A 27997-nucleotide genomic window follows, 5' to 3' on the forward strand; every position below is an offset into this window, starting at 1 on the left:
GTTCAAACCTCTTCCCTTGCTTTCATTACTTAAATCATACATGTACGTAAAGTGTCGAAACATGTCTTTATTTGTAAGTATGTGTTAAAATTGTTTATTTGTAAAAGGACTAATTCACATAGTTTAAGTTCGATCGAGACCCACCGTGACCGCGAGGGGTGTCTAACACCTTCCCCTCAAGGTTATTTCGAGCCCTTACCCTAATCTCTGGTAATGCAAACTAGTTACATGAGTTAATTACTCTAGGTGCCATAACGCACCATAATCCATTAGGTGGCGACTCTTGAAATACCCAATTCCCAAAAGGAAACGAGTTATTTTCCCCATGAATGTCGAAACCCGGACTTCCCCGTCAAAAAGGGAAAAAAGGGGGCGCGGCAATAATCATCTATTGAGAGAAGTATTTTTCCTTTTCGATATCTTATGCCTTTAGAAAAATTCCCTATTTTATATGCTTGATATATTGTGTAAATAGGCTTAAGGGCCGACCATGATGGAAGTTTGAACAACTAACCCTACACTTGAGGAATGCCGTCCAAAAACAAACAAAATCGAACTACTAAATTTCGAGACCATAAGACCTTAAAGACAACCCTCGATTTTACAGGCCATGGATCTCGAAGTGAAATGGAAAATAAGCCCAAAGGGTACGTTTCGAACTAAAGAGGCTACGGCCAAATTAACGCAGATCGGAGAAGTCCGAAATCCATAACAAATACAAAAGCCCAAGGACTATCTTAACCTGAGTTCGAGCAAACTCTTAATGGACTATCTATAAAGCCTAAGGGCTACCTTTAGTTCGAGTTTGAGCAAATCCTCACTCGACTATAAAGCCTAAGGGCTAACTTCACTTTTCGAGCAAGTCCTCACTCGATCATAAAAGACCAAGGGCTATCTTAACCCAAGTTCGAGCAAACTCTCACTTGGGGACTATCTTAACTCGAGTTCGAGCAAATACTCACGCGACTATAAAGCCTAAGGGCTAACTTCACTTCAAGTTCGATCAAGTTCTCACTCGATCATAAAAGACCAAGTGCTATCTTAACCCGAGTTCGAGGAAACTCTTACTCGGGGACTATCTATACAGCCTAAGGGCTAACTTTACTTCTAGTTCGAGCAAATCCTGACTCGACTATAAAGCCTAAGGGCTAACTTCACTTCGAGTTCGAGCAAGTCCTCACTCGATCATAAAAACCCAAGGGCTATCTTAACCCGAGTTCGGGCAAACTCTCACTTGGGGACTATCTTAACTCGAGTTTGAGCAAATCCTCACTCAACTATAAAGCCTAAGGGCTAACTTCACTTCAGGTTCGAGCAAGTCCTCACTCGATCATAAAAGCCCAAGGGCTATTTTAACCTGAGTTCAAGCAAACTCTCATTTGGTGACTATCTTAACTCGAATTCGAGCAAATCCTCACCAAACTATAAAACCTAAGGGCTAACTTTACTTCGAGTTCGAGCAAATACTCACTCGATTATTAAGACTAAGAGCTACTCAAACTCTAGTTCAAATTGTCATTCGGGGTCCATCGATCTTGGTCAAAAGAACAAAGTCCTGAGCATGGATTTCTTTAAAGGTCTCCATCCGAGACCGACACTTGGTGCGCTCCTTAGCCCGAACCTGAGCGGTTTCCTTTTGCGGAACAATTTTATATGTTTTGGCCATTTTGTTTTCATAAGCAAGGAAGAATAGAGATTGGAATATTTGGTATTTCGGGAAGAACAAGTGAAAAAACTCAAATATTCAATTCATTTCTTGTCATTACACTCCAAAAACCGAGGGGACTATCTATATATGGTCAAAATCGGACTTTCCTAATTTTGTATGACTGACCAAAATTGGGGTGGTAGATCAAGGTCGGCCTCGGTTATATCGGACCATGGTACAGATATGGATTGGTAATCTCGTGGATCAATGGCCGATCAAGATCGAGACTGAAATAGGAAAGAGATCGAACGAGATTGAAGGAAGCATGCTATGTCGAATAATAGAAAGCTAAGATATCCGCGATCGGGAAAGGATCATGATGGAAATTTTGGCACGTATCAAGTCAGGACTAGTTATTTAGCCCATCAGGGGATTTACTTTCGTAATTAGAATTATATCATAAATAGGATTCCTATAATATATAAAGAGGGCCCTAATCACCTTGTAAGCACCTCACGTTCATGCATATCAAAGCAATACAATAATTTCTCTTTAGCTTATATTCTTGTTCATCAGTTAGTTTGTTTCTTAACTATTTTGGGCACCGATCAATTCGAGGGCACTCAAGCTCGAGGGTTGAATCACATTTCAAGACTGGTTTGCTTCATCTCATTGTTAATCTATACTATTAAGCTTTACGTTTATCAATTATTATTAGGTAAAATTACATATCCTTAAAACCACATTATAAGTTTAATTGTTATCCGATTTTTAGGGTACACAAAAATCAAGGAGAACCTTGGAAATAGGGAGGAACGGACCTTCACTTGGATCTGGAAATTAAAAGCTCCTAACAATGTAAAAAACTTTATCTGGCTTCTTGCCCAAAATAGGTTACCTATATGAGCCTACCCACACAAAATTGGGGTTAACTGTAACCCACAATGCTGCTTCTGCCAAAGCAACCAAGAAACAACTGACCACATTTTCTTTGAATGCATAAATGCAGCTCAATTCTGGCAAGAGTTTCTATCCAAGGCTTCGAATGAAAGTAGGTAGCTGAATCCCATTTTCTCAGCCCAACCATGGCCATAAACATAGAGTAAATATAGGAACACACTCTGTAATGAAAATATTCCTTGGGAGAACAACATTCCCTTATGTTTCCGGCACATTTGTCTAACTAGGAATCACAACCTCTTCAACAACAAAAACGATAGCATCAACACCACCGACACCATCTCTAAAGCAACTGAATACTTTATGTAGATGAAAAATGACACCATCAAGAAGTCTTTCCAAACTAATGTAAAATGGGAGCCTCCCTCCCCCCGGAGAGGGTACTGTAAACTGAATACAGATGGTGTCGCTAAGGGTATTCCAGGTATAAGAGGAATAGGTGGAGTATTCAGGAACCATAACAGGGATTGGATTATGGGGTATATGGAGAATATATCACATACCACCAATACTATGGCCGAGGTGAAAACTCTCTTGAAAGGTCTGCAACTAGCGGAGCAAAATGGATGGATCCCTTTGGACATCAATACAGATTTGGCAGAACTAATCCAAATGCTTCTAACAGGTAACTTAACACATGATCCCATGATTTTTTAATGCAGGTTGTTAATGCAAAGGATGGACAAGGTCACGGTGAGACACACGTACAGGGAGCAGAATAGGGTGGCAGATGCACTGGCAAAAGAGGCAGCAAAACCAAGTTTTTTGGGAAGAACCAGCTTACTAGTAGTTCCTCCGATGTTTGCAAATGATGTATTTGGTCAAATATCCTAGGAACTGAAGTTGTAAGAAATATTTTGGCATGTAATATTGATATAGTAAAACAAAATATCGCAGTATTGGGTGGATTACACTACCCCGGCACTGACAGTACTATGCACTGTATTTCCTAGTTTTTCTTATAATTTATATAAATATCCCCTGTTAACCAAAAAAAGAAAAAGACCTAAAGCGAGGGCGCTAGAGATGGTATTACTCAACTGTCAAATCGATGTGAAATTTTATTTTGAGTGAGACTCAACCAACAAAACTTGTATAAGGCATCTTTAATTATTAGATAAATGGAAAAGTAGGTCCCACATGGCAGTCTCCCTCATTTATCTTTCTTATACTGCCATTTCACTATTTTGTTCTCATCTTTTTACCCAATTTTACCGTAAAGTGGATTCTAGATTACCTACATATGCTCCTCGTTCTCTCAGTATCGTCCTGGTATCTGGTCCTCCTCCTATTTCGTCTTTCTCCTTTCAATGAAATGCATCATCTCTTTAATTTGTTGGCAGAATAGCCTGACAGACATTTGTACTTGTTTGTGTTTGTCATCCCAGACCTTATGCTCAATGTAGTTTTATCCAGACACCCGAACTCAGTCAAAGCATGTGCCTTAAACCCCTCTAACCATTGCCTGAGCTTATGTGTCATTTATTTTGCTGAGTCAGAAAAATGAGTAGTTACACACTCTAAAAAGGAGAGTGGATGTATTAATTTTGATTTAAAAATATTAAATATCATTAAAAAATAATCATAAAAAGAAAAAGAGCAAAATAATAATATAAGAAAAGTAAAATAATTTCCAAACCCAAGCGGATCCCAATCCTCCTTTCCTTGTCCCCCGTTTTCCCATCTTCTTCCCCCGTTCTTCCTAATGTAAACTCCCCTTACCCTCTTTTCCCTTCTGCCCTTTGTAAATAATCAAGAGCAAAACTGAAAGTATAGTATAAGATGGAGAAGAATTTTCTTTTAGGGCAGCTAATAAACAGATCTATTAATGAGTTTATATTTTCTAAAGATCAAGAAGCCATGAAAATGTGAAGTAATTTTTCTGGTGATTTTTTCTACTAACTGTGACCATCAGTCCGTGGTAGTCATGGGGTTTCCAAAGGAGTTTGCTCATTAGTTATTGCTATTTTTTGTGTCTTTGTACTTGAGAGTTACTTTGTTGAAGCCTGTAAACTTAATATTACTGTGGTGATATTAATTTTACCTGAAATAGTGAGAGTAAGGAGATGAAGCGAGATAGAATTTTTTTAAGATTGTGCTTAGGAAGAAGGAAAGAGATCCAAAATATGGAGGCGACCTTGCGATTTTTCGGTTGTTTCTGGTGATAAGGGTCGTCGACAACATAGGAAGATGGGGATGGATTTGGCATATTTTTTAAAAAAATATTATAATTAAATAAATATAGATATGGCATAAATTTAACTGATGTGGGCATGAAATGTTTTCCACGTCAGGTGAGTGAGCAACGCGTGCCGGAGGGGTTTAAAATACATGTTTTGACTAAGTTCAAGTATCTGAATGAAATTTCGTTGAATACAGGGACCGAGATGACAAACACGAACAAGTACAGATGTCTATCCGGCTATTCTGCCTAATTTGTTTAATTCAAATATGACTATTAATGGGGGAAAATGCATCATATCTCCTCTTTCATTCCTCTCCTTCTCCGGTGCCTTCAATACAAACAATAAATTACTATAATTCAAAGTTAGCATGAATTCACTAAGACAATATACTACAATTTTCAGCCATCGAAAAAGGTGAAGTACACATAAAATTCAAACCTAGAATCTCATATCATCACAAAAGAAAAGGTTAAGATATTCAAAGTTGTACCCAAGCAGCAATACCAAAATAAAAAGATAAATGTATGAAGTTGAGTTTTATCACTGCACATAAGTGAGATGCCGGGTTTAATACACTTCAACCAAATTGTTGATCATATTATTATAGAGAAACTAGAAAGCATAGATATCTCAAAAATTAATAGTTCTCCCACCAAAATATTAAACCCATTAGTTTTTCTCTTCAAAAAGAAAAGAAATTTTTAGTCATTTTTCGTTTTGAACTCTAGAATTTACACAAGCATACACGAAAAACAACCCTAAAAATCCAACTGTTTAGTTCCTTTTTGAAAATATTTTAGAAGATAGAGGAGAAGAAACTCAGAAGTGAGGAAGAGAGATTTAAAGTTGACTAGTTTTTTTATTTTCCATTCAGTAAGATGACTAGTTCTTTTCATGTCGTTGCAACGGCTAGGCATCACCAGTGGTAGCGGTGATAGCCCCTATTTGTTTGGCTCCGTGGTATTCTGTGTGTATTTTAGGTTAGGACCGGCGACTTTGGGCAGTGAGCGAGACGGGCACGTGCAAATAGTAAAGAACTACCCGAGTGTCTGCAAGGAACGACATGAGTTGGACGTGAATGAGCTAGGTGGCCGCAACACCGTCGGGTATACCAAGAAAATTCCCAGGTTCTACTCACGGGATTTGGTACCTCCCGTTTTCGTGTTTCGCTCTATTGTGTTGGTTAAATTGTTGTCGTCTTAGTTCTTATTAGTTTATTCACCGTATTAGTATGCCTGTAATGGCATTTTGTCTTCTTCTAGTTTGGTCTATCGTGTGTGTTAGTGATTCCCCTTAGTCCGCCTGAGGTATAGTGGCTTTGGTCTGGGATGGTCGAGTGAGTTCATGTCCTCGGGGGGAGCGAACGGTGGGTCGGGAGGTAGGGCAAGGGCTTAGGGGGTGGGTTGGGAGGTAAGGGAGGTAAAGGAAACAAGGGTGTTTATCGGTTGAGAATTGGGTCATGGAACGTAGATACATTGACAGGTAAGTCTATAGAGTTGGCGAAGATCCTCCAGAAGAGGAGGGTCAATATAGTGTGTATACAAGAGACAAGGTAGGTAGGGTCGAGTGCGAGAGACGCGGACGGGTATAAACTTTGGAACTCAGAAACCCAAAAGGGTGAGAATGGAGTGGGTATTTTTGTGGATACGGAACTTAGAGAGTCTGTGGTTGAGGGTAGACGAGTGAATGATAGATTGATGATTGTTAAGCTGGTGGTTGGACAGTGCACCCTAAATGTTGTTAGCACCTATGCACCTTATGCAAGCCTAGATAAGGAGGTTAAATGAAGCTTTTGGGAAGGGTTAGATGAGATTATGCATCAGGTACCACCTACTGAGAAGTTATTCATAAGAGGGGATTTCAATGGTCATATTGGGTCGACCACATGTGGGTATGATGAAGTGCATGGAGGCTTCAGTTTTGGGGAGAGGAACGGAGGAGGAACCTTGTTATTGGACTTCGCTAAGGCATTTGGGTTGGTGATTGCAAACTCTAGCTTTCTGAAAAGGGAGGACCATTTGGTTACTTTTCAAAATGCGGTGGCGAAGACTCAGATTGATTATCTCCTACTCAAGAGGAGTGACAGGGGGTTTTGCAAGGATTGCAAGGTAATTCCAGGTGAGATACTCGTGACGCGACATAGGCTCTTGGTGATGGACGTTGGTATTATGGTGAAGAGGAGGAAAATGTCTGCTCGAAGAAGACCGAGAGTCAGGTGGGGAGCCTTAACTAAGGATAAAGCCCAAGAGTTAGAGGGGCGGTTGTCAGCTATGGTAGCTTGGAGGAGCAGTGGTGATGCGAGTGCTATGTGGTCAACGACAACAGACTCTAGAAGGGAGGCTGCGAGAGAGGTGTTAGGGGTCTTGACGGGCATCTCAAGCAAGCACAAAGGAGACTGGTGGTAGAATGAAGTGGTACAAGGTAAAGTGGAAGCGAAGAAGGAGGAGTACCAGATGTTAGTGGGGAGCATAGGTGAGGAAGAGAGGCAAGAGTGCATGGAGAGGTATAAGGTAGCTAGGAAGGAAGTGAAGCTGGCGGTCACGGAGGCTAACACTGCGGCTTATGGTCGTATGTACGAGGAACTATGGGAAAAAGGCGGGGAGAAGAAGTTATTTAGGCTGGCCAAACTGAGAGAGAGGAAAGCTCGAGATTTAGACCAAGTGAGATGCATCAAGGATGACGATGGTAGAGTATTGATGAAAGATTCCTAGATTAAGAGAAGATGACAAACTTACTTTTAAAAACTTCTTAATGAAGTAGGGGATCGAGATATTGTGCTAGGTGAATTGGAGCATTTCGATAGTTACAGTGACTCTGGGTACTGCAAGCGCGTCAAGGTTGAGGAGGTCATGAGAGCTATGAGTAAGATGAGTAGGGGTAGAGCGACCGGGCCTGACGAGATTCTGGTAGAATTTTGGAAGTGCGTGGGGAAAACAGGTTTGGAGTGGTTGACAAGGTTGTTGAATGTTATATTTAAGGCGAAAAGGATTCCAGAGTAGTGGAGGTGGAGTACAATGGTCCCATTGTATAAGAACAAGGGTGATATCCAGAGTTGTAACAATTACAGGGGTATCAAATTACTGAGTCATACTATGAAAGTGTATGAGAGGGTGGTTGAAGCGAGGTTGAGGATGACAGTGTCCGTTTTCGACAACCAGTTTGGGTTCATGCCCGGTTGTTCCTCTACAGAAGCTATACACCTTGTTAGAAGGTTGGTTGAACGGTACAGAGATAGGAAGAAAGACCTGCACATGGTGTTTATTGACCTAGAGAAAGCGTATGACAAGGTTCCTAGAGAAGTTCTCTGGAGAAGCTTGGAGGTAAAAGGCTTGCCGGTTCCCTACATTATGGCGATTAAGGACATGTATGATGGGGCAAAGACTCGGGTTAGGACAGTAGGAGGCGACTCTGAGGTTTTTTCGGTTATTATGGGGTTACACCAAGGTTCTACGCTCAGCCATTCTTATTTTCCCTGGTGATGGACGCGTTAACACACCACATTCAAGGGGATGTGTCATGGTGCATACTATTCGCCGATGACATAGTTCTGATTGATGAGTCGCGAGCGGTGTTAACGAGAGGCTGGAGGTTTAGAGACATGCTCTTTGAATCTAAGGGTTTCAAGCTTAGCAGGACGAAGATGGAATACCTGGAGTGTAAGTTCAGCACTGAGTAGGGGGAAGTGGGTGTGGATGTGAGGCTTGAATCACAGGTCATCCCGAGTAAAGACAGCTTCAAATACCTTAGGTCAGTTATCCAGGGGGAGGGAGATCAATGAGGATGTCACACACCATATTGGGGTAGGATGGATGAAGTGAAGGTTAGCATCTGGAGTATTATATGACAAGACATTGCCACTAATACTCAAAGGTAAGTTCTGTAAAGCGGTGGTTAGACCGACCATGATGTATGAGGCTAGTGTTGGCCGGTTAAGAACTCACATATCCAGAAGATGAAGGTAGTAGAAATGAGGATGTTGAGGTGGATGTGCGGACATACTAGGATGGATAAGATTAGGAATGATGATATTCGGGAGAAGGTGTGTATGGCTCCTATTGATGATAAGATGCGGGAAACGAGGCTCAGATGGTTCGGGCATGTTCCGAGGAAAAGTCCAGATGCTCCGGTAAGGAGGTGCGAATGGCTGGTTATGGAGGGAACAAGAAGAGGTAGAGGGCGACCTAAGAAGTATTGATGGGAGGTGATTAGGTGGGATATGGTGAGGCTTCAGATTTCCGAGGGCCTGGCACTTGATAGGAACATATGGAGGTCGAGTATTAGGGTTGTAGGTTAGGAGGTAGTTGAGTCTTGCCTTATATCATAACTTTGTGAGACTAGTTTGGTAGGGATACTATTTCACTTTTGCTTTGTATCTTTCTTCTTGATTTCATGTTGTTCATATTTTTCATATTATTTCTGTGGTGTTATTGAAATTGTCTCCTTTTGTCTTTTTGTCTTCTTGAGCTGAGGGTCTTTCAGAAACAGCCTCTCTACTCCTTCGGGATAGGGGTAAGGTCTGTGTACACACTACCCTTCCCAAACCCCACTAGTGAGATTTTGCTGGGTTGTTGTTGTTATTGTTGTTGTAAGATGGATAAAGATTAGAAAGAGATGGTAAAATGGAAAACACAGTGTGCAAGAGAGATAAAAGAGAGAGCCTACCATGTGGGGCCATTTTTCCACTTGTCTAATAACTAGAGGTGCCTCATATAAGTTTTGTGGGTTAAGTCTCACTCAGAATAAAATGTAAAAATAGCACGGGCTAGCCAGTTTTCGGATTGGTCATTCAAAAATAGCCAGCATTTACCAAGTCATTGAGAAATAACTACTATTTTGCTGCAATAGAGACTAGTCCAGCATAATATAGTGGAGTTCAGTGTACCTATGTATGAACTTCTAGCATATTATGCTGGACCGGTATACTTTGCTGGCTCCAGTATAATATACTGGAGTTCCAAAGGTAAGTATCTTATCTAGGCTTGGCTGAGGGGATCTACTTTAAGAAATTGTCCTTATTTGATTATTTGCTATATTTTGAGGGAGTTGTATATGCGTGGCGAGCATAAATGTGAGTGTCATTGGGATATTCGTGATCAAGTAGATTTCTAGGTTATTTTGTGCCTTGATTTTATGCTATTTATAACTTGTTATCTCTCTTATATGACTACGTGAGCTCTCTTTGTCATGCTAGAAATCCTATTTAGGCCACTATTACCTTGTTGATCGGAAATGGCTATTCTTGGCATCTTGTTCTACTTGATTTACCCGTAGTCATATTATTCACTTGCCTACATTATTTATATTTCTCATGTCCATACATCACCTTTATATTATTTATGGCACATATGTATATATTTTGTATATGGAAACTCTTATATGGACTGAGGCACGTGAGTTGTTTATGCAATTAGTATGGTTGAGGCACCTGAGATGTCTATGCGATTAGTATGATTAAGGCATGTGAGTTGTCCGTGCAGCGTATTGATTTCAATCCGTCCCTTCGAATTCAGGTGATCACCTATTGTACCTTGGGCCTTGCATGCGCATATTTATAGGACATTTGGAGAGTGTCGGTTGTTGGAGCGAGTCTTATTCATTCATGGTCATTATAAACTCTTATACTCCGCATTTATAATAATGATCTGTGATGCATATCATCTTTTTATGTTGATTCGATGAACTAATGTAAGTTTTGATCATCTCTTATATGAAAGCATGTTATTGTCTCTGTTAGTTGTAACATATCATCTTATACACTATTTCTGCTAGATTTTTATGTTGTATTTATTTATGGAATATTCAGGTTATGATAGTAAGTATTAGTTGACTAATATCAATTAACCAATCTCGCCAGTACTTTGCCGAGGTTAGTTTTGATACTTAAAGAGTATATTCAGTCGGTTGTACTTATACTGTACTTCTGCATATTTTTGTGCAGATTCAGGTATTGGCATGAGCAGAGTTGAGGGATAGATCATTGCAGTGCTAGGAGACTCGAGGTAGTGCAGCCTGCTCATCAGCAGACCTCGGAGTCACCTTCTTTTCCTATTTTGACAATGTTGTTTATTTCAGACAGTGTTGTATTTCTTCTTACTATTGTACTTCGACACTCTTAGAGCTTATGTATTGACACCAGTTTTTGGGAGGATCGTATTACGATTTTCCGCTTGGTGTTGTTCTAGATGTATTTATGCTATAAATCATTGTTAGGCCTGTTATGTTGCTTCATTCTGTAATTTATTCGGTTGTTGAGTGATTGGTTCTCCTAGCCTGCATGTTAGGTATCATCATGACCATAAGGTGGGATTTTAGAGTATGACTAAAAAAGAAAGGGAAGTCTTCAAAGTAATCTGCAGTAATTGACCGGCCTAAAGTCCTCAAAAGGAGTCAACGGGATGATTAAAACTAACAAAAACGGGGTGTGTGTGTGTGGGGGGGGGGGGGGGGACGTGTTTGAAAGGTTTTATATGTGTGAACCAAAACTCTCGGTAGAAATCTTAAGATACAAATGTCACACCCAACACATTTGGACTATATTTGAAGTCATGCTCAGCTCAATTCACTGCTAGAGGAACGAATTTTTTAATAATATTGAACTAATGAGCTCAACTGAAGTGACATGAACAATAAGAATTAACATAATCGATTCTAACTTGTCTGAGATTGTAGTATTAGTGTTGTCGTCGTTGTTCTGGTATTTATGTACTTAGCTCAAGTCAATTACTTTTCTCAAGTACAAAAGAGCATTATGATAGGTACTAGGAATTAAGTTTCTATTCCCCAATTGGCTATGTTTATTATACTTCAATGCGACAATGTTCTTATGATGGAGGTGGTAAGGAGTTAATACTTTTCGGTAGATTTAATATTAATGCTCAATTTCAGGTCTATAGAGAAGCAAAATGCCCTTGAGCTGTGGGAAAAGATTGAATAAAAATGAATATTCTTCTAGCTTTATGAATTTCATACATGCCATTGAGGGGTTTGTCCCCATTGTTGACTTCTTTAACTTTCAGAAGAAGCAAGAATTTCCTATTCGGTCTATTTTTGAGAAAACAATAAATAAAACTAAAGAAAAATCTGGTCCTATAACTCTACTTCATTTTCCTCCGTCGGAACAAAAACGAAAGGCATTTTCTGGTCCCCTGAGCTGAGGGTGCAGGGAGATGTACCCCGACAAAATAAAAGAATGAAAGGCCGCTTTGCGTTGGATGCTCTTTAACCATGATGCCTCTGTTGTTGTCTGGGAGAGCGTCGAAGCTTGCTTCTTCTCCAGAGCATTAATTGATCTCTCATAATTCTTCTAAATTAACGCCTATGATCTTTTCTATCTATGCAATACAATGAAGTAAAATCAATTATTATTTACATGGCTGAAATAGAATTTGAGCCTGTGTTGGCTTCTTTTGCTGTGCCTAATTCCAGCATATCTGCTGTTGCAGAATGAGGCTTGACAGAAGTATCTAAGTTGTGATGATTCCCTTCATGTCGTGCTTCGAAAGACCACACGAGGACTAATGCTACCATTACAACTGAGAGGAAAACAAGTCCTCCCCATACCAAATGTGCGCTTTTCTTTAATGGTTTGCAATGTTTGTCAATGATATCGTCAAATGCATTAAATACTGTGTCACACTGAGTTAGGTTCTCCATTCCAGGGTACACGTCGAGGATTTTCTGGAGAGCAATTGTGTATGCCTCCACATTGTTGAAATCTCTAGGGGAGACCATCACTCCTCCCTTGCAGTTTGGATCAGTGCATGTCAACATCCTTAAGAACTTCATCAAAGAAAACAAGGGTTCAGATCAAAGGTAACGGAGAACTAACTCATGATGCTGATTATGGGGCCAATTTCATTTATAATCACTCAACTCTATTCGTAGAGTCACAGAACTATAGTAGGTAAAGTTCAACTACTTTAGTGTGACGAGAAAAAATTGTGATTTTAGTGTTATAATAGTGGATAAAGTTCAGTAATTACAATTCGTGATCATGTGAAAGCTTATAGAATTTTGTACTTACCCCAGGGAGATCCCCTATTCGAATTGTAGTAGATGAACAGTTTCTTGGCTGGTAGTTGTATTCTGGTGGACCGGAGAAAGGATTGCAGATTTGTGCAACATTTCCATAATCTGTAGATAACCTTTGGTTCACCTGCAGTTATCCAACATTGATAAATACGATGGAATCTTTATTGACAATGGAAAAATTTATATATGTGTGTGCGCGCATGGCTTGATCTATTATATGGTAAGAAATAATATGAATTTTCAAGTTTACCTCGTTAACTATTCGATGTACCCCTTCACTGACATCATAAAGGACTGATTCAGCTGAAACCAATTCATCACAGGGAAGAATTGAGCTCAAACTGCTGTTGTAGGGATCTGTCTGGAAATTTTCTAGTGCAGTGCATGTATCTCCAGCAAAGCTGCAAAAATCATTTTCTATAATTAATTAGAATCCAAATTAAATACAGTTTGGTAATGAAATAAATATATATCAGCAAAGAATTGGTTGAGAATAATTTTCATACTTGTCTAAGAAGTAATAAATGCCAAAAAGAAACCAACACAGAGTTGTAAAGATCCAACACAATGTAATGAGCCTGCATTCAATCACAAGAATGTATCAGAATTTTGTACAGTACAGTATTTTTGTCTTTTATTTGATTTTGACATAATATACTTACAATTTAAGGGTTCTTCTAAATTTCAGAATCCCAAATACTGCAATTAAAAAACTCACACCGTTAGTCAGTGTACTTAACCAATGCAAAAATATAAAAAGATCAAACTAGATAGAGTTTACCTGATAGGGAAATTACAGCAACCAAGTTTAGAGAAATAACCACTGTAGTCACTATGTACCTGTATGCGCGGATCTGGATTATTTGAGCAGTAAATTCCGAATACTGAATGATTAAACAAATTAAGGAGAGAGACTTACACTATCTTGAGAAGTTTCTCAATTAATCGTCTATTTTTTCTGGCTTCTCTATGTATATCATCAGCCTGTCTGTCAAGACTTTGAGATGTAGGAATCAAGAAGTCAGCAGCTTCTTTGCCTAAATCAGTTCCTTCTAAGCCATTATTCATTTCTTTCATGGCTTCAGTTGTAGTGTAAATGGTCTCTGATGCCCCATCTGCTGTATCTATTATAATGTCCACTACTGTATCAGTTCTTGAATGAAACTTTTCGTTCCCTCCTAGAACAAGGCCTGTTGCTGTTCTGTGAAAATTGTAAAAGGTGTTTCAGTTACTTGAATCTTGCATAGTAGTATAAATGTGAACCTATTTCCTTTTTATTTAGTGTCAAAAAGAATGAAACAATTTATCTTTATTCAATAATTTATAGCCACTCAAAATATATGTGCCTCATTTTACTCCACAAGTTCAAAAGTCTTCATTTTTTTCATTAAATTCGTGCCCAGTCAAATAGATTTACATAAATTGAAACGGAAGGAGTAGTATTCAAGAAATAATCCATTTGTAGTATGACTTTTTCTTATCACTCTCTCCGTCTGGTAGCATTCGAATGTCAAGAGTTAAACGAGTTTTTTCTTTGACCATAGTTTTTTATATTCCTTTTTTAAATATTTTAAATTGTTAATTATTGTGACTTGTAGTAATATTTATTTAGTTTTCAAATATATGAATTTTCAAAAACCTTAAAGATTCTAATATGAATTTACAGTTAAAATTAAAAAAAATTAACTCCCAAAATCTGAACTGTCTCACATAAATTGAGATGGAGGAAGTATTAACTCAACTCTATCCATTATAACTGTAAAGTCACTCAATTATTTTTTACCACATTAAAATAACTCTTTAATATAAAAAGTAACGTCAGAAAACTCAAGCCCCTATAACTAACTATAGAGTCGCTTTGATGGATGTTATAGTTGCTAAAATTTAGTAACTTTACTGTTATTATGAGAAAAATTAGTTTGTGACTTAATGTTATAGTAGATAATGTTACCTTTCTATACACACATTTTAAGCCCTTGATGCAAAGAATTGTAAAGTAACTTACATGGCTAAAATTGTCAAGAAAATGGCTGAGAGAATAAGGCAGCGATAGTAGTGTTCACTATGACAAGTTGATCTCTTTTTGAGCTTTCTGTTCTTTCTTTTGCAGCAAAGGATTGAAGCAAGAAGAAATAGTCCATATCCTAAGCCAAACAAGAGCCACACCACAGCAATGGCATAGCCATATATACCTGTAAAGATGGTTGACTGCACCAAATATTAAAATTTAGCTTCTTGAAATAAACTTGTTTCCTACATGACCCAATCTTTCGAAGATCCGTACCTAATATCTTGAAATTTAACAAAGTTATTCACATAAGAATCAAAATTATGTACTAATAATTAATAGTACTACTATAAGTGAAATGACAAAAAGTTTAGAAAATATTTTTCCTATTCGAATTTATCATAGCGATAAATGTAGTTTAACAATGGAATAGCAATTCAAAAATAATTAGTAGGATAATTTATCCTAAATTGCGAAAATATGGTTTTCGTAAAAACGTAAAATAATTAATATAATATTTCAAATGTAAAGAAAAATCAATAGCTAAATTTAGAATGGAAAATAATATTTTAGGTGACATATTAACTACATAGAAGAAAGAGTTTAACTCTTTTTACACTATGTAACTTGTACTTGCTAGCTGCTATAACATGTTAAATCATATTGATAGTGTAAAATTTTGCTAACTTACACTCCAATAATGTTTCTCCGTAATGTCATATCCTCCTCTATATTTCTTGAAATTGTCCAAAGGATCAATCCTCACAGTATCATCTGATTGCTGTATGGATCCTGACTCATTCTCTATTTCAACCAATTTTTTCTCTGCAAAATTAAAAAAAAATCATTTTGCACAAAAAATGAGAAGAAAACAGGAATGATTAATACACTTTCAGCTAGCTGGGACATAAGTTGCAAAAATGAACAGCGTTTAATTGATAATGCAACGTTTGCAATAGCGCCGTTAAATATTTCCAAACTCACGTATTCCTAATTTTGTGATGATAAATGATAATATACCCCAATGGGAAAAGTAGGCTAAGGTTTTGAATAATTATTTACATCTCACTATCGCACGATTAAAATGTTATTGTATGTCTTTGTTTCTCAACCACGTTATTTGTTTCAAATGTCATAAAATATTTAATATTTTAAAAACCACTATCACTGAATTTTATTTATTTTAATAAACTTTAAAAATATTTATATAATTAGATCATTATAAATTAAAGTAATCACAAATGATTTGTATGATAAATTATTAAGTAATTCGAAAAAAAAATAATAACTAATCTGATGTAGTAATGTGTTAAACTACACTGATAGGGTAATAATATACTATTAGTATATATCACCTAGATCCTTTTAAATATATGTCTGTATTGTTGAAAGTTGCAAATTTTATGTATTTTATAAATATTTTTTAATTAAACTCTAATAAACTAAATAATCTCATTGATCATTAATAATAGCAAAGTATCAAATATAGAAAGGAAGGAGCAAGTTCAAAATTGATGAAAACCTAACCTAACTTTCTCTGTTCTTTTCTTTTGTGTAGCAATCAGGGTAGACTAGATTGTAGCCCCAATTTAGTATCATCTTCTTTCTTCCTTTCAATTGACGTGACTAGTTTGATTCGAAATATATATTTTTTTTAAAAAGATTTTTAAAATTTATAGTCTTAAGTGTCTATAAGATATTTAAAACTTATAATCTTAAATATTCTATAGTTAAATGAGTAAAACAAAAGGTTCAAAATTAAATTATTTTTAAATATAAAAATATATGATTCTTTTTAAAAAATAAACAAAGAAGGGATGTTACAAGAAGAAAAACGAGAGAAATTAATGGTTCTCACTTCTCACCTGGTTTAATTATTTGTCCATCAAGACTACTTAAGTTGAAGGAAATGAGGATAACAACCAGTAGCAGGGATAACCCCACTTTCCTCCTTTGCATCCATTCCATCTTCTAACCTCTAACCTGTCAACTGCCAATTAACTATTTATTGCGACAAATACTAATTAATTTGACTTTTACTTCAAGAAACACACGCAGACAAACAAAAAGAGAGAAAAAAAAAGAGATGGAGCACGTCACTTGAGAATTAATTACTAAACTGGGTTTGTAAATATTATTTGAAGTATTTCTTATATATAAGAATAATGATATGATCATTCTTAATACAAATTAAAATATATATTATAATAATTCTCATACTATTGTTAGAATAAGCTACAATTGAAAAACCAAATATTTCCTGAGCCGAGGATTTTTTGGAAACAATATTTCTATCCTCACAAAATAAAGATAAGGTCTGCATAACAGAGTATTTTTTACCTTACAGTATGAGATAATTTTGAATATATATGTTATTGTTGTTGTTGATGGAAAACCAATTATGGATATGTTACAACATATCCGCCGTTCTGAACAATAAAGGCCAGAGAAGAAAAAGAAGAAAGTAAAGAAAGGAAAATGAAATTGTAGCATCATTCATTTCTTCTACTTCCTCCACCTAACTACTAATAGGACCGATACTACTACACTACCCTACCCCCACTGTCCACACAATCCCATCCCACCTCACGCCCAACGCAAAAAGATAACCAAATATTATATCTGTATTAATTTATGTAGCCGAGTCTATACTCGATATCAGTAGCTAATAAAATATGCTATTAAGAATACAGTAAAAAATTAAAAGTTTTCAAATATAAAAACTATTTTTTTAAAACATATATAAAAAATGATAACACATAATATGAAACATCGAAAATATTAGACTCTAAGTACAAATCTCTTTCACGTATGCATACACATTATAATAAAATCTTGAAAGATAGCTAACAAGAGATCATAGGAAGGGAGAGGGGAAAGAGGGAGTTACCAAAAAAACAAAAAGGAATTTAGAATCTAAACTCCTATTCAGGTAAGAAAAAAATATTTTCAGACTTATTCATAAAGGAGAAGGATATCTGGAGTTTTTAGGTCATTTTCTTCACGTACGAGGTATACACGTTAGCCAAAATTTTCAACCATTTTAGAGTAATTTTGATTTCCAACTAATCTTTGAAAGTGCTTAATCAGAATCCTATAATTAAGAAGAGACAACAAAACAAGAAAAAAAAAATATATATATACACACACACAAAATCTAAGAAAGAATTGTCACCTGAGAAGCAAAAACTCTATGTCTGGCTTTCTTCTTCAGCTAGCACTGTATTTTCTTCGAGGCTTTTCGTCTATACACAACTCAAGGAGATAGCCAAGCTTCTTGTTTTTTGAAGGTGAAGATGATATATATATATAAATATATTTAACTTGCAATATTAGAAAATTCTTCATATTGGTCCAAGGATAGAAACTTTTCTAGATAGCTTCTTCTGTAGAGAAAAGGGAAAGTTCAGTTTCACACGAAGAAAACAGATAGTCTTTATTTATTTATTAAATAAACAGCAGCCTCTGTATCTTCAACTCCCTTTTCTCTACTTTGAATAAGAAACATATCGAGAAAGTTTAGAACTTTCAAAGTAATTTCCCCCTTTTGCTGCTCCGAAAACAGCTTTAAAAAAGTTATAATTTTATTTATAATTAAGCAATAATAATAAATAAGTTTTAAAATGAAAAAAAATAAACATGTTGATAAAAGCATCCCTAGTCCGTCTACAAAACATTTTATATGATGCGTATGCAGAAGGGATTTGATTATTTATCAATTACTAGCTAGTTTGACAAAAACCTTCTTAATTAGTTCCTATTCCTAAATTAATTATAATTCCTAGATTTCAATTTATATGATATTTTTTCCTTTTAAACATGTTAAAAAAGAAATGACATGTTTTTATATTGGAAAATTCTTAAATTTTAATATTTTTATATTTTTTCATTAATGGCAATCTCTTAATCATGACATGAAAGGTTTATGACCATAAGATTCTAGGTAAAAATTGCACAGAGCGTCTTATTTGGTCGCTCTCATTTAATCTATACCCATTTTTTTAAAAACTTTTAACTTGTACTCACTTTTTAAATAACTTCAGCCCTCTTTCTCTTTCCACTTCTCCTCCTTTGTTTTCTTCTTCAAGTTACAAAACAAATTGGTATTTATCTCCAGAAGCAACACCGCTTTAGTTATAAGGTCAATTATTTTAATTGAACAGTTCGGCAATTGTACTTCTGCTCCAAATTTACAACAAATTAATCTTAGGAAAAAGTTTAAGTTACCAGTAGGGTTTGTTTTGGATTGCTCACTGTTGGAAAGTGTTTTTGTAAGACCAATTGTTTGTGTGCCCTTTGGAAATATATATATATATTTCTTTGTATGATTTTTGTGCAGTATATATTCATACGCCTCTCTACTTATTTTTGTTTGTTTGGGCACCGTTATTCCTTCTTTTGTCTCAAAGGACATATATCGAGCATCTTGCGGCTTTCTTAAAAACATAACTTGCTCATTCTAGTCCACTTCAGCTAACAACCACTAGCTACAACTAAGGCAAAACAGCAAAAATACAGCTAGAAATTATAATTGACAAATACAACAAATTAACAAAAACTTCAGCTCTAGAGCTGAAGTTTGCCAGTTACAAAGACAAAAACTTCAGCTCTAGAGCTGAAGTTTCCCAGTTACAACACAAGCTCTAGAGCTGGAGTTTCCCGGTTACAACACAAAAACTTCAGCTCTAGAGCTGGAGTTTCCAGTTACAACACAAAAACTTCAGCTCTAGAGCTGAAGTTTCCGGTTAAAACACAAAAACTTCAGCTCTAGAGCTGAAGTTCGCCAGTTACAAAACAAAAACTTCAGCTCTAGAGCTGAACTTCAGGCTCGACTATTAGAATGCTGAAGTTTTGCGTGATTGCCTTTGCTACTTCAGCCCCATGTGCTGAAGTTATGCGAAAAAACGGGTACGCTTGCAATTTTTTTTGCAAAGCGGGCACAAGTTAAAATGTGATACAAAAAGCGGGTATAGATGCAAATGCCCCAGATTCTAATGATATATATATATATATATATATATATATATATATATATATATATATATATATTAATATATATATATATATATATATATATATATTAATAAAAATATTAAATTTTGTGAAATAAAAATAGTAAATTTTGTGCTTAATCAAACATTAACGCATAAAATGAAACAGGTAGAGTAATATTTTCTGAATGACTATTTCTTCATTTAAGAAAATACCAAATTCAATTCTTTCCATTAGCTAGTCAAAAAGAAACAAAGTCATTTCATGGTCAAGGGAATGACCTTTTGGACATGGGCTACGCTCAAAACATTATTGTTCGTTTATCTGTTGGATTTTAAATTATATATATACTGACCGTGTTTAGAATATTTATACTATTGATGTCTTTTAATATGTAGAAGCAGGTTAGATATTATTTTTATTACGTCATATCATAAATTTTATTTATAATTACCTTATAATTAATTTGATTGTGTAAATAACTTTTTCACAATTCGTTCATAATAATTAAACTCTTATTTATTTGGTATGGGAAAATTATTTGGTGTTTTTCTTGGGTAGGAAAACGTGTGTAAGCTGGTATGCAGATGTGTCAAATCTAATTCAGGTATTTCAGCAAGTTTAATAATTTGTTACTAAATTAACCAACTAAGGAGTATCAGTGTCTCGTTAAAAAATGCGTAAGATATGCCTCAGTGCGTAGGTCTAGAGGCACTTTTGCCATGTTTGATGACTATTTTCGTCAAATAAACACGTAGTCAGAGAAATACAACGACCCATTTGTGTGAGCTTCTTTTGGTCCCACATATTTATTAAGGAGGAAAATCATTTATCATTATAAAGATACTTTTTTCTTTCTATACCATATATAAAATCTTATTATCAAAAATATGCATAGTTTTATATTTATCCGTTATGTTTATAGTTTTTTTACAATTATTATATCATTTATTAAATATTAATTATTAGGAGTTGATTCCTTCCTAATCCCTTATCAGTTTTTGCTTTTGACTGGTAAAGATTCCGTGCACCATTGAATTGCCATAGATGCCCTTCAACCCTGTTTTATTTTTTCTTTATTGACTTTATGAAGCTGAACATTAAAGGAAAGGAAAAAATACTGAACAATTACTTTATACTGATTTTATGAAACTGAACATTACAATCAACATCTCAGAACAGTTAACTTTATTTATATCCCCATCATTTGTAAAAGTAATTTAGAAAATCTACGAAATCATTAGTAATTTGCCAGATCATTAATACAGAAAATTATCCAAATATCATATATATATCCGACTTCTCTCTACATCTCTCTCTATTTCTCAATCGCAAATTTCAGTAATACAAAGCAAATAAAAAGAGAGCAGCAATTCCATCATTGACAACCATTAAACTTTGAATTCAAATTTGGGTTTTCAAAAATCATTATTTTTTTTGGATTGGATGTTGTTGAAAATAATCGGGAATATGGTTTGGAGTTTATATCTCAATTTGAGGGGTTTTGGTGAAGATTAGACTTGATTTTGACTGAATTTCAGATCGAAACTCGAAGAAGAAGAAGAAGAAGACATATTGCAGAAATTGCAGATAAATTATAGATTATTTGTATTCTGATTGTAGATGCTTTATTTTCTGTTTTCACAAATAAAAAACGGCTAAAACTTCTATAAATCTTCTGAAAAAACGCAATTATGTCAAAAATCCCAATTATACTACAATTGAATGGGAATTGGGATATAAAAATTCAATGTACTCAATTTGTAGATATTTTGCAGATAAATTGTAGATTACTTGTATTCTAATTGTAGATGCTTTGTTTTCTGTTTTCACAAATCAAAAACGACTAAAACTTCTACAAATCTTCTGCAATAAACGCAATTATGTCGAAAATCCCAATTAAACTACAATCAAATGGGAATTGGGATATTAAAATTCAATATATCCACTTTGTAGATTTTTTGTAGATTATTTGTATTCTGATTGTAGATACATTATTTTCAATTGTAGATGCATTTTTACATTCCTATGCCACATAAGAATTTTTACATTCTTCAATTGTTGTCAAGAAGATGTAGTTGATACACTAGTGTTGTGGTTCTTTTACTTTATGGCTTTGGACTAAAAGATAAACTGATAATTAATAATCCATAGTGGGAATATTAATATGTAATTAAATAAAGAAACAAACAAATATTTATTTATCAAACTTAAGTTCAGATTTTACAAAATTAATACTCTCCCTCGCATGGTTGTACGTAGCCCAATGTTACGACTAGAATATAAAATTGATTGTGATATCTGCTCTTCAATTTTCTACAAAATTTGAATTCTCGATCCATGAAAAGGTGTACGTATTATATTACTCAGCATTCCTTTGTCATTGTCATTTAAAAAAATTTATGAGCTGGACTCAATTAGGTGACATATTTTAATATGTTAACAAAAACTGCTCAAGGTAAGGATGCTAGCTTTTTAGGTTAAAATATACTATGATATAGAATTGGTAATTTGGTATACTAAGTGTAATTAAGTCAAACCTTAAACATTGAGGGTAATAAGGTTTTCTATGTGGCATAGGAATGTAAAAATTCCCATTCTAAATGTGTAAAACAACAACAACAACAACCCAGTATAATTCCACTTAGTGGGGTCTGGGAAGGGTAGTGTGTGCGCAGACCCCTACCCTAGGGTAGAGAGACTGTTTCCAAATAGACCCTTGGCATCCTTCCCTCCAAGAACTTACCACCTTGCTCTTGAGGAGACTCGAACTCACGACCTCTTGGTTGGAAGTCGAGGTTGCTACACATAATAAGAAGAATTTTAAGAAGATTAATCCAAATAGTCGTTCACTTATCCGTTTAAATTTAAAATAATTGATTGATATATAATATGTTCGTAATTTATGTATAATACATGTATAATTATATTTAGTCAGTATATTATTTATGTGTAGCTGCTAAAAAATAAATAGTGAATTTAAACGGTTATTTGTATAAGGATCCCAATTTTTTTTAACATGAGAAATTGAACAGTAATCTTATTTTCTATTTTCGGGTCGCCGTCATTGACGGATGAACTCAAGAGACAACACATGAGTTAACCTTTTAGATTATACATCTGTCATTCTTTTCTTTTCTTTTTTTTTTTTTTTTAAAATCTTCCTTTTCATAAAATTGATTAACTTGACTCACTACTAGAAATTCGGTAATTAGCGACCCAAAAAAGCGACGAACGTTGGTCGGTTTTGGCCAATTACCGACCAAAACTCGTCCAAATAGGCTTGGTCGCTATTTTGATGTTCGTTTTAGTATACCGACCAAGGTTGATCGCTAATTACCGACCAAGGTTGGTCGCAAAAGTAAAAGGACCGGCTGTGCAATTTAAAAAATATACCGACCAACTTTGGTCGGTAACATATTTTAATAATTTAATTTTACCGACCAAAGTTGGTCGGTAAAGTAAAAAATATATTTTTTTTTTAAAATTAAAATTTAACAATACCGACCAAAGTTGGACGGTAAAGTTGAAATCTGGGTAATCCTTGTTCATTAACCGACCAACTTTGGTCGGTAATTTTTAATTTTTTTTAAATTTAGTGACCAACCTTGGTCGCTAATTAGCAGAATTTTTTTTATTAGGAACCGACCAACTTTGGTCGGTTTTCTGGGTTTTAATTTTGGCATAAAATGCCTGTTTTGGAAGCTACACCACCTGCCAGCATAGTAAAATCCCTAAATAACAACAACAACAACAACAACAACAACAACAACAACACAATTCAATAAATACATTAAAACTAACAAATTAAAGTTCAATAGAACTAAAAAAATCCAAAACAAAGTTAAAACTTATTATAACTAGTTCAAAATCGGTTCTATTTGTCTAGCTCAAAGTATATTAAAGTCAAGGAGTATTTTGTACAACATCATCATCACCGTTTGATGAACTTTCATCTAAAATACGGTGTCGAGGAGGGTCTTGTGAAGGACGAGAAGAACGACCACGGGGAGGACGGGAACGATCACGGGGAGGACGGGAGGAACGATCACGGGGAAGACGGAAGGAACGCTCACGTTCAAGTTGAGCCTCTAGCGATGACATACGAGACCGGGGCAACGGAAAAGCTCTAGTAGATAGGAGAGTTCTGATCTGAGCTTGTATGCCAAGGAACTGAGCATCTCTAACCCTTTCTCTTTCCTTGGCCGCTTCTAGCTCGGATGTGAGCTTTGTCACAGTCTCTCGCATAGCGGACTGGCTCTCCCCATCAAGTTGCTTGCCTTGTGAGAAAGTCCCTATTCCTTGCATTCCATACTTATAGCGATGAAATTTCTTAGTAGGAAGCCCGTATACCTTCCCCCATTTTGGACCGCCAGCAGACTCTATCCATATTCTTTCAGCATCCTCGTCCGAAGGTTGGGTTGGCTCACCCGATTCACCAGCTGGCTGAATGCGGATGAATTCCTCCATGTTAATTTGGTAGCGACCCTATACGAAAATTTAAATTGAATTAGTATTTAAAAATTTATGTAAAAGTAAATTAAAATACTTAAAGAAAAGTGAAAGCTTACATATACAATTGAGGCTCGGTCCTCGACCCACCTTTCTTGATCCGTCTCTTTCTTCTTCTTTACAATATGCGTCTCCTTGAATAGCTCATCATTGTTGATTGGATGCCCCAACTTCTTTTCCTGAAAACAAATTAATGAATTAGTTAATAAACATAATAGATATACTTTGAAAGTTAAAATAATTTAAGCAATTACGTACCAATCTTCTTTTTATTGTCCCTAGGCTGATCGCACCTCTAATGTGCAAGGAGCCTCCCTTCTCAGATGCGCAAGCTTCTTTCCTTTTTCGCTCTTCTCTAAGAACTTTGCAGTAAGCCATTGCCTTTGCAAATCATCCCATAAATTTTGAAGTAACCAGTTAGGCTTCTTGTTCTTCTTTCTAACTTCGGAGAAACTATGCGAGCTTTGTGATTAAAATTTGCAGCCATTTCTGCACTATAGTGGTGTTCCCATACACACTTGCTCTGTATTTGAAAAGTTAAATATTATATGGAAATATCATAAATATAAATTATTAAACTGCTTAAAAAAACATTTACACTTTAAGTTGATTGAAAATTTGCTCCTTCATCGAGAATGGGAAATCACTCCAAGTCGTATAAGGGCCATCATAAAGCTTTCTGATAGCTTTGGTGATTATCCTCATAGTCTTATTACTCGGGATGAACCTGCAATTTAACAATAAAAACACATTAATATCTTAGTAAAAACTTTATAAAACAATAAATGCAAAAATAACAAATAACTCTTACCCATCACCCTCAAGGACTAGATCATAATGCACCTCCTCGTCATCATCAGCCTCATCGTCCAAAGCATGTATATAATAGGCATGTGTGGATGGTGTAGGGGGTTAGAGCTACTACCTCACAGGCGAAGGCCTGAAATAGATGGAGTCGATGATGAAGACTGCGATCCCTGTGACTGCGACATAGTTGGATGGACCCTAACTGGCTATGATACTGATGGATCTGACCCGAGTGACTGTGATCCATGTAGTTGTGACATGGATGGATGCGATCCATGTGATGTAGATGGCTGTGATCTATGTGGTTGTGAGGTAGCTGGACTGTATGTCGAACGTATAGTCCTATGGCCCTGTGATAAAAAACTCGGTGTCTACACGAAGGTGTAGGGCTCGTGATGCTGTGGTAGCTCCGTATAGCCTTCGGGTGGAGGATAAGACATAGGCATAGGCATAGGCATCTCTGAAGAGGGTAGAGCAGATGGAGTATTATTTTCTACCCTCCTCTTTCCCTTCCTAGCCTTTTCTCGACCCCGAGAACCAGTAGGGTCATTGTTACCTTGACCCTTGCCTGCCATCTGCATAATATAATACATATTTAGATTAAAACATATAAGAAACTAGCTATAAAACGAGAGTTATTTAAAAAACCAACTTTTTAAAGCTCATTGACGTATTGTTCCTCGTCTGAGAATTCTACGTCCTCACTTGTTTGAGCTTCATCAGTTGATTCTTCGTCCTCATTTTCTATAATTCTTACTTCATTTATATCAACTACTTCCAATATATGTTCAGAATGTTCCAAATCATTTTCTAGTTGATCGTCCACTATTTGGTGAACACTGGAGATATCGTTTTGATATGCAACATCTAACACATTCTCGACTTCCACCCTACATACAGGCTTAGTTTTTACTACAACCCACCAATCAGACTTATTCCGCCGCAATTGATAAGGAGCATAATACACTTACCTAACATTATGTGCAATTATGAAAGGATCATAGCGATTATACTCCCTCGTATGATTAACCTCAATTATGTTGTATTGGTTGTGTACTCTTGTACCTCTTGTTGGATTTGGGTCACACCACTTGCATCTAAAGAGTATCAATTTCTTATATGGCCAACCTGTATATTATAGTTCTATTATTTCTTTGAGCACACCATAATAATCAATATCTCCAACTTGGTTGCCATCACCACCTTGAACCCACACCCCGCTGTTGTTGCTATTTTTATTTTTAGAGCAGTCCTCTGCATGGAACTTATAACCATTCACTACGTACTTAGACATTGTTGTGACCTAAAGCCTAGGTCCCCAAGATATATCTATCAAAAATTGATATTATTTGGATCATTTACCTATATAATGTTAAAAATATTCATAAGTTAGCATAACTTACAAACATTATTTACCTACATAGTGTTAGAACATTATCAGGATAAACTTATAAATTGTTTGAAACATGTATCAAATCTCGTATATACAGCATCATGGTCAAATTGACCCACGAAGTGACTGTGACACATCAAATATTTTAGTAGTTTTTTTAAATAGTATTATTTCCCTAGCCTCAAATGAAGCACCACCAAAACCACTTGAATCACGGGTCCTTTTGGCATCCCACTCATATCTCTCTTGCCTGCGAGTATGCTCCAAGCGCCGGACAATCTCCACAACTTGATGAAAAATAGTATCAGACTCGGCCTCTTGGGCCATTCCATAGCGGATACCAAAATTAAGGCCCTCAATGAACCTCCTAACCTTCTCCCTAGCATGACGTTCCAGTTCTATGAACCTCATCTCATACTGAGTCACAGTCATACCCTCCTGGTGTAGGTACTTAAAACTGGCATAATCTCGGGCTAGACTGCAACGATTGGCATAATCTCGGGCTAGACTACAATGATTTATTGCAGTGGCAGAACCCTCTGTGTCTGATGACCGCAAACCAACTGCTGGTGTACGTGCGGCAGGAGTTTGGGCTCCTCCCCCGATCTTTGAGGTAGTTGGTGCAATTGGAATCATACTCGCCTGAGCCAAAATCGTGTACATACTCAAAATATGAGCCAAAGTCTCCTGAAACCCAGGGGTAGCAATAGGTCCCTTAGGTGCCTAAGCTGGTCCCATCGGCTTAACATAATCTGAAACCTACTCCTCAATGGGTGCTACAAGTGGCGCCATAGTGGCTGCTCTAGCAGGGCCTCTAATTGTGGCATGTGCTCCACCCCTATCTCTGTCGCGACCTTGTCCTCTTGCGGCTCTGGTCTAGGGTACTGGCCCCCACTCAGCTGTACCAGAAGAACGTGTCCTCACCATCTATAAAAGAATAGAATAGCAAATATTAAAACTTCAGAATAAACAAATCCGCACGATAATAAAAGAAGAGATATTTTTCCTAACAACCCTGTAGTCTCTTGAAGATAATTGTAGGCTTTTCCGTACTAACAAGACTATACTAGACTTGCTCATAACTCGTGAGACCTAAATAACCTAGTGCTCTGGTACCAACTTTTCACGATCTAAAACCATCACCGGTCATGATGCCTCTTAACCCCACTTGCTAAGCAAGCTAATAAATAATCATTTACGAAAAATAATAACATAGACAAACTAAAGGAGTTCAAAAGCCGAATAAGCATAAATATACCAAAATGTTACAACACTGAGTCATGAGCTCTAATATGAGAATAATTTTTTGAAATACAATACATTGTCTAAAATAACAATAGTAATGAAAATAGAAGGAGATGCCAGGGACTATAATCGGGAAGCAACTCTACCTTAGTCTCAACAGCTCAACAATTGTTCAATACTCAACGCTCAGATGATCAGACTCTTAGATCTGCACA

The 27997-nt window shown here is 36.1% G+C and overlaps 3 protein-coding genes across 5 annotated transcripts; 2 read left to right on the top strand and 1 right to left on the bottom strand.

Annotated features, from left to right (window-relative positions):
- The first annotated feature begins 6608 nt into the window (after positions 1–6608).
- On the top strand, positions 6609–7199 carry LOC104246579 (uncharacterized). The gene has a single exon (XM_009802394.1). The coding sequence runs from the start codon at positions 6609–6611 to the stop codon at positions 7197–7199; it is 591 nt and encodes a 196-aa protein (XP_009800696.1).
- A 48-nt stretch (positions 7200–7247) lies between these two features.
- Positions 7248–7793, top strand: LOC138882954 (uncharacterized). Its single transcript, XM_070163603.1, has 2 exons — positions 7248–7479; positions 7555–7793. Exons 1-2 carry the CDS (start codon positions 7248–7250, stop codon positions 7791–7793), a joined length of 471 nt encoding a protein of 156 aa, XP_070019704.1.
- Positions 7794–11720: 3927 nt separating this feature from the next.
- Positions 11721–18214, bottom strand: LOC104246539 (uncharacterized). Of its 3 annotated transcripts, none has more exons than XM_009802359.2 (11): positions 18009–18214; positions 16699–16816; positions 15525–15658; positions 14831–15033; positions 13745–14026; positions 13607–13665; positions 13488–13524; positions 13332–13403; positions 13076–13226; positions 12818–12949; positions 11721–12573 (listed from the first exon to the last, which is right to left on the bottom strand). In XM_009802359.2, the coding sequence occupies exons 2-11, from the start codon at positions 16799–16801 to the stop codon at positions 12160–12162; spliced, it is 1587 nt and encodes a 528-aa protein (XP_009800661.1). In that variant the 5' UTR covers positions 16802–16816; positions 18009–18214; the 3' UTR covers positions 11721–12159. The 3 variants fall into 3 exon arrangements, with proteins under 3 accessions (XP_009800661.1, XP_009800655.1, XP_009800675.1); XM_009802353.2 differs by having other exon boundaries at positions 16699–16823; XM_009802373.2 differs by lacking the exon at positions 18009–18214 and adding an exon at positions 17174–17286 and having other exon boundaries at positions 16699–16823.
- Between the last annotated feature and the right edge of the window lie 9783 nt (positions 18215–27997).

The sequence above is a fragment of the Nicotiana sylvestris genome, chromosome 12 (genome assembly GCF_000393655.2).
Source record: "Nicotiana sylvestris chromosome 12, ASM39365v2, whole genome shotgun sequence".
NCBI classification, from domain to species: Eukaryota; Viridiplantae; Streptophyta; class Magnoliopsida; order Solanales; family Solanaceae; genus Nicotiana; species Nicotiana sylvestris.